Source organism: Trachypithecus francoisi, unplaced genomic scaffold, assembly GCF_009764315.1.
Source record: "Trachypithecus francoisi isolate TF-2019V2 unplaced genomic scaffold, Tfra_2.0 Lachesis_group7, whole genome shotgun sequence".
NCBI lineage: Eukaryota > Metazoa > Chordata > Mammalia > Primates > Cercopithecidae > Trachypithecus > Trachypithecus francoisi.
Window position 1 is genome coordinate 40,624,791 of NW_022681472.1, and position 13,771 is coordinate 40,638,561.

A 13,771-nucleotide genomic window follows, 5' to 3' on the forward strand; every position below is an offset into this window, starting at 1 on the left:
TTCTGGTGGAGGTAATTGAGTAATGGGGGCAGGTCTTTCCCATGCTGTTCTTGTGATGGTAAATAAGTCTCATAACATCTGATGGTGCTATAGGGGGGAGTTTCCCTTCACAGGCTCTCTCTTTTTGCCTGCTGCCATCCATGTAAGATGTGACTTGCTCCTCCTTGCCTTCTGCCATGATTGCGAGGCTTCCCCAGTCACATGGAACTGTAAGTCCATTAAACCCTTTTTCCTTATAAATCACCCAGTCTCAGGTGTGTCTAATACAGTAAGCCATGTCCCAAACCAAATATTCATAAAGAATATAGTAGTTCTAATTATAATTTATGTTAGTATACTGTTTTCAATTTGAAATCAAAAGCTCTTTATACTGTGTCTATAAATCAGTCTTATAAACTAAACTAAAACATGAATGGTGCAAAAGTTTGACAGTCACTTTATAATACTTACAGGAAAAGTTTCTGTAGATTTGGTAAATAAAGTTAAATTTATTTTAATATTAAGTTCCTCCTTTTTCCCTTTATGATTGTTTTATAGTATTGTTTTATGTTTAGCTTCAGTTTTAGGAGAGAAAAATAAAACATCTTAGCATACCATATACAGTAACTTAAATTCTATGATACTATAGAAAATGACTGATTTTCCTAGCCTTTTTATCTTTCCATTTCTGTATGAAATAACAAAACCCACTGATATGGGTATTTGTGATCCACTATGCTAAAAAGCCCTGTCGTTTCTTGGTCTTTTTTATTTCATGACTGTTGTGAGCCAGATGGAAAATAGGATAAAGACATGAGAATTATTGGGCAGAATAATGGGTTTGAATTATAAAACTGAACATTTAGGAGGGGCAGGGAAATAAGGAAAGAGAAGGTGGAATGGAGACAGATAAAAATGCAGTGAGCATGTTCAGAAGACAGTTTGCCAGTGGAGTCACAACTTACCAAGAATCACTATAGACAATGTCAAGGGTTAACCCAATTTAAATTCAAGCATTTATCCTTTGTGTTACAAACAATTATACTCTTTTAGTTATATTAAAATGTGCAAGTAAATTATTATTGGCTGTAGTCACCCTGTTGCGAAATTACATACTAGATGTTACTCATCGAAGCCTTGTTTTTAAAGTTAAAATCTCAGATGATTCTCCCCTGTGTTTTCTGATTCACTGTCCTACACTCTAAATGGCCATCAACTCAGGAATAGAGATTATTTAGCCTCCAAGAACTACCTAATGGAGCAGTTATATAACTACCATTGGTAGTTATTCCAATAAGTTACTACTCATTTTGGTTTTCATTCCATTAGTTTTTTGATATGATTATTTGAGCCTAAAACTGTAATGTAGTTTGGTTCCTAAGAGTTTATTAACAGAAGACAAGTTTTAACTTATGAACAATAGGTACTGGGAATTAGTTTGTGTTACTTAAAAATGTGAATTGAATTGTATCTCATTTAGAATGAGGGATTTGTGAAAGCCAAGTATATTCACATTATCTGTAAAAAGTGTGAATGGCTGAACAATTACTCAAGAAACATGATCCATAGTGGCAACAAATGTAATTGCTGTTTCGTAAGACTTTGCTTTTCTATAAAGTGTTATGTGACCTGTCTTACCTACAGTTTCTTTCACCTTTTTTGCATTTATATATGCTCCCTAAAAGTACAGATTATGTAAATTTCTCTAATTTCTTATTAGTTATAAATCTGAATTAGAACAAAAATAACAAGCATTCCTGCTACTGAAGAAGTCAGAAGACTTATTTAAAAGTATGATTTTTGGGGCAGAGGTATAAATAAGGTGGATTTATTCTATATATTGCTGTACTATTTTATTTCAAATATAGTAATGCATAAAGTTTAAAATTAAATGTGCTTTCCATGTAGATTAATACTATCCATTTCATCTTTGTCAAGTAGAAGTAATTGGTTGGCTCAGTACAATCCAGTCCAACCGAGTAGCTCTGTTGTTTTTCAGACATGGGAGAGATTGAAAGTTTAAAAAGCATTCATCATCAGGAGAATTTGTTTTAAAAGCTTCCAAGCTCCCAAACAGCCAGTAGATAAATTACCCACTATTCAGAGAAGGAGAGCACAATTAGTTTTACATTATGCTAAACCAATCAGCTCCATAAGTGACTATGTTTCTTGAGAAAAAAGCAATATGAATGTCATAGTTTGTCCTCTTTCTCCCAGGCTTTACAGCCAACAGTAAGCCTTTTCTCATACTAGAAGTTTTATGGAAAGCTTTGTGAATATGTTTTGCCACTGTTTTTAGATAAGGAGAAATATATTCATGACTTGTAACCATATGGTTAATAATACCTGCTTCACAATGAAAAGTTAATGAGGTTTTTGTTTTATTCAAATGCTTTGAAGTTTTATGGTGAGAAGGAAGACTTCAATAAATTATTTTCAAACCTACCTTTCTTCCTCCAATAATCATTTTTATGTAATTATTTACAATTAAGAAGCAAAGGAAGGTGTAATAAAAGATTATACTGGGGGTAATGAATTACGCACAAAAAATCTGCAGGTTTTTTTTATCTTAACAAAGTAAATATTTACTAAACAGCCATTACCATGCAGGATGGTGTAAGAATGTACCAAATTCATGTCAACTGCCATGACTTAACCTGGAGAAACACCATGACTAGTAAACTTTATATACACAGCTTCTGCAGTATTTTTCGCATTTTCCATTTATAATAAGAAAGTGATCAATGGAGGCCTTAGAGGAAAGAGTGCAATTGCAATCATATAAATAGCCTTATTTCCTTTTTGCACACAAGTGAATCTATCAAAATTCAAACATTATATTACCTTATTTTCATATATCAGTGTTCACCTATGGGTTACTTGTATTTTATTTTTTAAGTTATTCATTCTCATATTGATAATTGATCATTGTTGATAAGTGCATGCAGGTCATATACAAAACTTCCTTTACACCACATAAAAAGTAGTCTACTTATGTTCTATAATAAGTTCGAACCTTTGTGACTTAAGTACCAAATGGACTCTTCCCATGCACATAAACACAACCTGGAACTGCATGAGAAACACATTTGAATACAGCTTTCATTTTTTAAAATTCATATATATGTGATCAGTGTAGAGTATAAATTGGGTAAGGAGAAAGAGAGGGAGGAGAAAAGGAAAAAGGCAGTGAGGGAGAGAAACAGAGAAAGAGAATATATCAAAATGCAGCGTCAAAATGTACTTATGTCTTATTCATGAAAGTTTCTTTCCTAGGAATATAAGTTTTTAAATGTGTTTGACTATAGAAAAGACTATTAAGTGGGTATGTTTTATTTTTAGTTCAGTTCAATTTTTTTTCTTTTTTTCACGTTAGACAGGTAATGTGCCAACATCATAACAAGGTTTGAAAGAGGCACATCTCACATGTGAGTGTGAAAACTCAATCATCTTGTTCACTGAGTCTCTTTCAACCAGTACTCTTGGCCAGCATGAAATCTGGGGGTCTGCAAACTTCCAAAGAAATTCTCACCACCCATTTGCCATACTCAGTCTTTTTCATAATCTTTGTATCATGGACTTCAAATCTTTAGTAAATAAAGTCAAGTTACCTAATTCTCTGGCTACTTATAAAAGGCCAACATGTCCCATCCAGACTGATGCTTGATTTGCATGTCTTTGACTCTTAAGACATATACAAATTTTCTGTCTAACCCCTAAGACCTTTGAAGTTGATGGGATAACAGTAGGTCTAATATTTTTATCTAAATATAAAGACCTGGAACTTGATAGGATTCTAAGACAAATACATGATTTTCCCCACTGATGGATCTTGCATTATTTTATCTTCATATTCAATTTCAATCAGTTCTTCAACCAATTGAATTTGGGCTCTTACATAATGTTTCAGACTCATGGTTGCACCATGAAGTCTTTAGATGTTTCTGATTTTCTTCTTTTGCAACCAAGATTGTGAAATGCAGATCAAAGACCTGTATGGGCTTTTTTTCCTATCCCAGATGCATAAGGCTTAGGACTGCACTGTTCAAAGGTAAGTATCCTATGGTCACTCTTGATAGGGGCAACAAAGATTCATGAGTAATTCAAATTTCTTTCCCTAGCCTAGAACTTTAAGTGGTTCCTCCTTTGACTTGGACAAGAACTCAAGTTGAAAATAATTGCTGACCTCAGGCATTAAATTAGCTGGATTTAAAAAAAAAAAATCGTAACACTCCATAAATGAAAACAATTATAGAATTGCCTAGAACAAAGGACCTAAGAACCTACCATCAAAATTATTTGTACTAAATATCTAATTCTTCCTTTATTCTTCTCCGGATTTAACCTTAAAATCTAACTATCAGTATATGTATGCTATCAACAATGAAACACAAATCTCTGTATTTAGAAATTTTTTTTATTTTCTCAGTTTCTACAGATAAAGTGATCTGAAATAACGCATGATGCCGCAAAGCAGAAGAGAAACTGTGACAACCCCCAGAAATGTGAGAGGAGGTTTCTTACTGGACAGCAGCATCTTTGGTTCAATTTATATAAAAACCCAAATAAATAAAATGGACAGTATTGCTCAATTTTAGAAATTCCATTTCTTCTATGTTTTAAGCTGTACAATTGTCAGGTTTTTATGGTTTAAATTGTAAATGTGTTTTCCTCTTTGCTAATTATGTTTTTTTTTTTAGTCTTAAAATGTGAAAGGCATTTATGAATGGTAAGGGAGACACTATATACAAATGTATATTTGTAAAAGCTATTTTTATGATTAGCATGTTTCACTGTTGATCGTAAAGTCAGGTGATATTGCAATTCTGTATTTAAAGCTTATTTCCAACAATGTCATGTAAGAAAATATGCATCTTATGCTAGTTTTTATAATTTATTTTTAATTTATAGTTTAAAGTACTTGAGATCATAATGATAAAATACTTGAAAAAGTTATATTTCTGCCCTGTATAAGCACCCTTTTTACTAATAAAGAATGCAGATATTTCAGATGTGATATAATAGTTAAAGAACTGTTGGTTTGATCTGTGATTAAGTTGAGCATGCTCCGCTCTACAGAACTAAAATGATCCAATTATTACTTCAGTCTGGGTATGAGATTCCATGGACAGGTTTTAGTGTTTATAAGTAAGGACTAAATTGCCAAGGAAAAGACTGTCTTGCCCTTGGATCCAAAAGTTTAAATTAGTGCATACATCATGTCATTTCACCTCCTGTTCCTAGGAACTCTCCATTCCCAAGCATTGCAAGTGTTTTCCAGATAATCTTAGCTGTTGTCTTGTGCTGTGGAAATGGAAGAAACCATCTTCACAGACTGTAGGAGAATTCAACATATAATTTCTTAATAAATACTGTTTCTTTTAAAACAAAGTTGGTGTGTATCTTTCCTTTGGGGTACATTTAGCTTTAATATTCAGTTTGAACTTTTTCAGTCACTGTGCTACCACAAAATCATCACCATAATGAAAGTAGCGTATCTTTACTAAAGCATGCATTATAGGTTCTACATGCCCATACCCTCTTGGGAGTGACCTGTATTCTGGAACATGATAATTTGCCATGTAAAAGAAAGCCAGATGGCCTTCAAACCTTGACAGAAGTCATACTCCAGTTTATATTTTAGGAAAGTATATTTTTCCTCCAAATACAGAATTTTAAGAAAATATTTCAGAATACTACTGAAGATGAAACTACTTCATCGGGAGGTATTTACGTTCTGCCCGACTTAAAGTCTGTACCTAAACGACTACAAGTTCCTCATCAAAGAGCACAGAGACAACATCTACAAAATGTCACCAAGGACACTTAGTAAGATTAAGCTCTTCTTTTTTCAAAGAAACTGAGGAGCGTCTAAAACCGCCTTGGTATGTGTTCCCTTAATTTTCTATTTAACTTCTTTAAGGTAATTTATCTTATTTCTCTTTTGAAGCCAAGCTAATGAAAATCGATGCCATTTTATCCAACAAGAGGTATTTAAAACCAAAATTCTGGACAAAGAAAAAGAATTACAACTCTAATATTAAATACCATGAATACACTAAATTTTCCTACTTAAAGTCTGTAGAAAGTTGCACATAGAACCCAGGATCTGGATCAAGAATGTACTTCCTTTTCAAGGAACTGTAAAAAACATACCATGGTGCACTGTTAACTATTTTTGATTACCATAATAGTCTTGGGAGAATTTGTGACCACCAGATTAGACTCTTGAAACTGAAAATAACCTGCATATGGTTCTATATAAAATCAGCAGGGTGGCTTCTTGGTTTGCACCAAATAGACTAATTTGCTAGGAATAATCCGATACTCCAGAGAGAAGTGTTGCAGGCACTGTGTATTAGAAAATTATGTATGTGAATATTTTTCCCAATTTGTCATTTGTGCTCATAGTATTCAATAAATAGTGTGGCATTTATAATCCAGCATTATCATAAATTATTGAGAGTATATTTTCCCCAATGGACATTATTCTCAAAATAAGATAAATAATTAAAGTGTATAAAAATAATTCTTTGTTATTGGACTGGATTTTCTCCACATAGACCTTGAAATATAAAACCATGGATCTTTATTACCAGTTCCTGGTTTAAGAATTTTTAATGACAAAGATGGAATAAAATATATATCAAATCAAAGTATAGGTGATTTAGGGTTGTAATCCCTAAATGTTTGGTTTAACAACTTAAAAGAAAGCTTTCAAGGGCTGAGGAGGTGAATGTGAGCTTCTTCTAACTCCAAATAATGTCAGTCTCATTAAACAATGCTAAGGGAAAAAGAAAAAGAAGGACATTACTCACTACATTAAATTCAAGAAAAAATATGAAAAATTAGGCCCATTGCTTATAGATAAACTGGTGACTCATGGAAATGTGAAAAGGGAAAGCACCAATTTTGCTTTCATCTTCAACAAAAGAATAGTTATCAAAGCAGAAATGCACAACCAAGTGAATTAAAATAAAAATGAAGCAGAAGATAAGCCAAAAAGAAACAATTTATTTAAAATCGTTAAGGGGTTAAAGGTTTAGAGAACAGGCCTCATGCAGTTGCTCACACCTGTAATCCCAGCACTTTGGGAGGCCGAGGCGGGCGGATCATAAGGTCAGGAGATCGAGACCATCCTGGCTAACACGATGAAACCTGTCTCTACTAAAAATACAAACAAACAAAAAAAAATAGCCGGGCGTGGTGACGAGTGCCTGGAGTCCCAGCTACTAAGGAGGCTGAGGCAGGAGAATGGCGTGAACCCAGGAGGCGGAGCTTGCAGTGAGCAGAGATCGCACCACTGCACTCCAGCCTGGGTGACAGAGCGATAATCTGTCTCAAAACATAAAAATAAAAAAGTTTAGAGAACAATAGCCGGGCGCAGTGGCTCATGCCTGTAATCCCAGCACTTTGAGAGGCCAAGGCAGGCGTGTCACTTGAGATCAGGAGTTCAAGACCAGCCTGGCCAACATGGTGAAATCCCATCTCTACTAAAAATACAAAAATTAGCCAGGCATGGCAGCGCATGCCTGTAATCTCAGCTACTTGGAAGGCTGAGGCAGGAGAATCACTTGAACCCAAAGGGGCAGCGGTTGCAGTGAGCCAAGATGGCGCCATTGTACTCCAGCCTGTTGACAGAACGAGACTCCGTCTCAAAAAAAAAAAAAAAAGAAAGAAAAGGTTTAGAAAACAGAAGTTACAAATGCAAATACTTATAAAGCCCTGATAAGAAATATAAATAAAAGAAAGAGCCGAGAAGTAATTTAGTAGACCTTAAATGCAGTTCTGTTGATGAGTAGATAACCATCTCTCTGTTTCATCTGGGCACCTGAAGAAATGAAATTCTGAAGAAATGAAGACCTGGATTGACCAAGTTTCCTGATTTTTCCAGAGAAAGTAGACCTCCAGAGTTTAAAATGAGATATTTTATTTTGTTTATTTTGCTCTATTCTAATGTGAATCCTGGTATGATTTACATCCAGGATTTACTAATTATAAGACTTAAAAAGAATAAATTCTTTGTAACTAGAAACAACAAAGTCAGGATTATCGCTGTTGAGAAACAGAGGAAAATAGAATCTGGGAAATAAAATAGGAGTATTCAACAACATCTGTAATAATCGATTTACTAGGAAAAATGTCTGAATCAAACATGGGAAAATGTTAAGATTTGATAAAACTATAGACTGTTGATATTCATTATATTTCCTCTATGTTAGTTTTTAGGGTTAAAATACTTCCGTATAATAAAAGTATGTGATTTATATCTCAAAGTTTCTATACATAGATAAGTTTCTATATATAGATCTATATATAGAAATACAAAGTTTTTCTATAAAATGTTTCTACACATAAATCTATCTATACATAGATATAGATGTACATATATTCATGATACAGAGATGTGGGTGATATAAAAAGCATAGATAACAGTGGTAATTTGAAATAGCAGACTGTGACTTTGTGTTCTACCTTTTCTAGAGATGTTCAAATTCCCAGGCAAGACTATAACCTAGAGAGAGATGCACTAATGTTCAAAGGCGTTCTTACAGAAGAGGAAAATGCACGTGAATTTATTTTGTTGTTGTTGAAAAGGCTTCCTATCAGCACTTGAGATATCTGGAAACTCTAGAAATTTAAATATGAATCATGCAAGAATTTGGGGTACCTGAATATAAAAAATAGTTACCATGTTTATGTGCTACTCCTATAAGGTTAAGCCCTTTGCCTTTTCTGTCTTTATACTCTGTACAAATGGTGCCTTGGACATAACAATTTATCCATATATGTTCACGGAATTAGATGAAACAGGGTTTTAGGTTTTTACCATATTATAAAAATAACAAAAGCCATAATTTGTTCAGCAAGTACTATGTGCTGAGCACTGTGCTAATTACCTTATATGCATTATCACTAATGCACAAAGGAAAATTGCATGGTAGGTATTGTTACCCCCAGTTTACAGGTAAAGAAAGCAGATAATTTGTTCACGCATCAATTCTTTATTGAGTACCAATTCTGCGCCAAGCACTGTTCCCAGCAATAGGGGTCCAGTTATAAATAATAAAAACTGAAATTCCTCACTTTAAAAAGCATGTAATCCTCTGGGGATGACATGCTAACAGGCCAATAAACAAGCACGTGTATAGTATTGCAGACAAAAATGATGATAAACACAAAGGGAAAAACAAAGCAGGGAAGGACAATGGGCTGATGAGGTTTTAAATGAGCGTTTCCAATAGGCCAGTCAGGGAAATTTCCTTGGTAAGGTGGCATTTGGACAAAGATGTGAAGCAGCGGAGAGGGTGAGCTATGTGACCATTTATGGGAAAAGTCTCCTGAACAAAGGGGACAGCAAGTAAATGCCCTGAAGCAGGAATATACTTGGTGTGTTTAGGAACAGCAAGAATGACAGTATGTTTGGATTGGAAAAAATGAGGGAAAGAAAAGCGATGAGATGAGAGAAAAGCTAGAATTCCAGATCACAGAGCCTTACAGATGAATCTGAGTGAATTGGCTTTTATTTTGCATTGGATGGAAAAACAGGGGAAGGTTTTGAGCAGAATGATATGATCTCACATAAGGGTTAAAAGAACTATGTGGGCTGCTACATTGAGAAAAGACTAAAGAAATGGAAGGAACCCAGAAATCCCTATTTTGTAGGTTGAGAAACCACTACATGAGCATGGCCTGTGACTAGACTGGTCTAATCAGAGCAGAGAAGCATGTTCATTTACTCACCAAATATTTTTTGAGCCTTAATTCTGTTCTATGTGTGTATAAAACAATGGGCATGCAATGGTGAATACAAACACATTTCCGTTCCTCAAAGTACCTGGTCCGGTCTAGTGAACAATTCTGAGAAATAGCAGAATAAAGATGGAAAAAATAAAAACATCTAAAATGATATTACAAGTTTAAAAGAACACTGGCTGCCAAAGTCTTGCTTCTTACAGCTCTGATGGAAATGGATAAACATTTTTTAAATTACCTTTGATCATTTGACTGTAACAGAGCAGCATAGGTGCCCTAAAGTATAGCAGGCAAAGCTCAGATTTACCACTTTTTACACTGACTCCACAAACTAGTTGTACATTGAAGAAAATATAGCTATTCACCCAAACACAAGGGAATGTTCTTCCACATTAGCCACGGTGATGGCACACATCTGCATACTCATCAGCTCCTCCCTTTAGATAGCCAAAATAATGCTTCAATTCTTAGAACACAAAATGGTAGCCAACCGCACAGAACAAATTTGACGATCCATCAGTCAGCCCTTCTTCAACTATAAGATCCTGGTTTTGTTCAAATATCAAACGGCCAGTGTATTAGTTCGTTTTCACACTGCTATAAAGAACTACCTGAGACTGGGTAACTTATTTTAAAAAGGGGGTTTAATTGACTCACCGTTCCGCATGGCTGGGGAGGCCTAAGGAAACTTCAAATCCTGGAGGAAGGCAAAGGGGAAGCAAGGCACATCTTACATGGTGGCAGGAGAGAGAGTGCTAGAGCAAGGGAGGAAGTGCCACACTTTAAATCCATCAACTCTCATGAGAACTCACTATCACAAAAACTGCGAGGGGAGAAATCCGCCCCCTGATCCAATCATCTCCCACCAGGCCCCTCCTCCAACACGTGGGCATTACAATTTGAGATGAGATTCAGGTGCGGACACAGAGCCAAACGATATCAGCCAGGTGCTTCTGAGAAGGCTGGGTCCCTCCTTAACCCCGAGGCCTGGATTTTGAACTTAGATAAACCTAAGCCAATGATTCTCCACATCTGTGTATTGCTACACAATAATTAAGAACTTTTAGAAATACAGAAAACCATAGGCCACTTTCAGATATTCTGATTTAATTGGTTTGTTGTTATAGGAGTTTTTGGTTTGTTTTATTTTTTTAAGTTGCCCAGGTTGTTTACGTGCAGACTGTGTTGAGAACCGCCGACCTAAGCGAATTATGGCAATCCATTCCTCTTACAAGTGGTTAATTTAGAAATGAGTATGTAACACAATTCTTTACAACAAGATATGAGGACTTACCCTCTGGGGAGCTCCTCAGAAAGGTGTCCTCGCTGGTGAAGGAAACACGGTTGAGGGTTGGGTTCTATTCTGCATGTAAAAAAAAAAAAAAAAAAAAAAAAGCCGTGTTGTGAGGATTTGAGGCCTGGAGCTCCAACACCTGTCTTCTAATGATGAGGAGAGTAGCCTGAATATTGAAGGTGGCAGAGGGAAAAGATGAAAATATCTGGGTCTTCATAATGCCTTCCATCCACTAAATAAGCCCTGAAGTCACTCTACCTCTACACTTAAATGAGTTAATAAATATGCTATCATTCAAATAATTTTTTTTTTTTTTTTCTGAGACAGAGTCTTGCTCTGTCGCCCAGGCTAGAGTGCAGTGGCACGATCTCGGCTCACTGCAAGCTCCTCCTCCCGGATTCACGCCATTCTCCTGCTTCAGCCTTCTGAGTAACTGGGCCCACAGGCGCCTGCAACCACACCCGGCTAATTTGTTATATTTTTAGCAGAGACGGGGTTTCACCGTGTTCGCCGGGATGGTCTCGGTCTTCTGACCTCGTGATCCATCCGCCTCGGCCTCCCAAAGTGCTGGGATTATAGGTCTGAGCCACCGCGCCTGGCCACAGATAACTTTTGTATTGGAGTTGTATTTTCTGTTATTGCAGCTGAAAAAAATTCTAAATAATTCTTATAGTTACCTAAGGGAAAAGAAGTTAATTAGAAGTAGCGCATGCTTGATAAGATAGTTAGGGGGGTTTGTTTTGTTTGGGGGAGTTTTTTTTCAAATTAATATACCTCAGTAAAGAACTGCGGTCTTTTTCTCAGATACTCTATTCTGGGCAGAGAACAAAATAGTTAAAGAAAGAGAAATATTTCAGTTAATTCCAGAAAAAAACAAACTAGATTTTTTTTCTGTATACTTCAAATTGTACCAAAAGCTGTGGTAATTAGAGGTAGAAGCAACCAGCAAACAAGCAATCAAAGACAATCATGAAATTCCAACCACCTTTCGGTCTGCAACCAGAAAGACGTAGTAACTCTTTCATAGATAAGTGCATATGCAAGGGGAGAAAAACAAAATGGAACACATCAAAAATAAACTACATTATAAAAAAGAAGATATACTTCACTCAAAATTAAGAGAATGATCAGATCCCTAACATATTTTTTATGAAACACTTTAGAAAACAGTGGCTCTATGTTAAGGGGGCGGGGGGAAGTACCAGACAATAGGATCTTCAAAATGCTAACAAAAAAAAAAAAGTTTTAAAATAAAAGACAATAAGACCTTAATAAAATTGGAGCACAGAGCCATTATGAAAACAATGGGTATGAAGGCAGACATTTTTTAAATAAACAAATAGACTTAAGGAACTTGTAAACAAAATAGTCAAATGCCAGCTGTATAATTTAGAAAAACAAATATTTATGTGAAAGATAACTTTAAGAGACTTCTATGTGATATAGAGCAAAAGTAAAGAAGTGAACATATAAAAAAGATGATATTAAATATTGAAGGCAGAGAAAGAAGACTCAATACAAGCATTTTAAATCCTCAATACCATAAATTTCTTTAATGTGGTTTCTGCCTGGGCATCAATTTCTAGGCCTGACATAAGTTGTTTGAAACCCAGTTGTACCCTGTCACCTCTGGCCTAGTAAAAACTTCCCTTCCCTATGTGGTTGCTGGTGATATAGCCCATTTGTTTCCTCTTCCCACTGACCTACAGCCCGACACACCCAATGCTGCTATAATGAGATCTATTCATCAGCATCAGTCATGTAAGTTTCTTCCCTCTCATTCATTTTTTTTTTTTTTTTTTTTTGACTAGCCAATTCACAACCCCCATGGAAAAGCCTAAGTGATAGTGCCGTGGACCTTAATAAACATATAGTCCCACAGATCCTCTCCTCTCTCCACCTCCCAGCCCCCATCTTGAGTTCCCTGTCACATCAGGACTTTCCCTAAGCCTTTCATCATTACTTCTAACCTCTCTGGGACCTGTGAGTAAAAAATTTCTTCTGTCTCATGCATATTGGTTTCACCTCCTCATTGTGTCTCACCTGACACATACACCAAAATCCCCTGGTCAGGGCTGCCCTAGACAGTGACTATCTTGGCTTATGGCCACTCTGGACAGAGATACCTCAAGACTAAATTAGAAAGAAACCATAAAAGTAAAAATCACAACATTCAGAAAGAAAACTGAACAAATGGAAAAGTAGAAGATACAATTGAGGAAAAATTTTTACTTGAGTGAAAGATGACCATCTACAACTCAAAAAAGCACCATACTCTAAGAAAAATCTATTTTAAAAGAAAATCCAAAATTACAGGGAGAAAAGTGAAATCTAAAAATAAAAAACTAACAAACCCCACGAGACTCTCAAGCAGCTCTTCCAAAATAACTAAGGCTGAATCTATGATAGAAAAACTTTTATGATCAAAAATGCTAAGCCAGAATAAGAGCAAGCAGGGCCATGAATAATTTGTGAAAGTGTACAATGTGTATAATATATGAAAACACGTGTGAAATATCTCATATCTATAGACTCAGAATATATGCCATTCATGCTGAATTCCTGAAAACACTTTGGAACAATTAACCTAAAGATAATGTACCATGTGATATTGAAAAATAAAAATGCAAAAGATGTTTATAGAACAAATATCTAATGATGACTAGTGAATTCAATATGTCATAGTTACATTTAAATAATTGTTGCAAAGACATTTCTAAATAGAATTTTAAAAATTATTAA

The 13,771-nt window shown here is 35.4% G+C and overlaps 1 protein-coding gene and 1 pseudogene across 3 annotated transcripts in view; one reads left to right on the forward strand and one right to left on the reverse strand.

Annotated features, from left to right (window-relative positions):
• RALYL (RALY RNA binding protein like) overlaps positions 1 to 5,370 on the forward strand; it is a 736,599-nt gene extending 731,229 nt beyond the window's left edge. For all 3 annotated transcript variants that reach the window (XM_033202416.1, XM_033202415.1, XM_033202414.1), the window contains exon 9: positions 4,409 to 5,370. In XM_033202416.1, the coding sequence (XP_033058307.1) occupies positions 4,409 to 4,426 (18 nt within the window). In that variant the 3' untranslated portion in view covers positions 4,427 to 5,370. The remainder of the gene's footprint in view (positions 1 to 4,408) is intronic.
• Positions 3,350 to 3,445, reverse strand: LOC117079722 (annotated as a pseudogene).
• Positions 5,371 to 13,771: the final 8,401 nt, after the last annotated feature.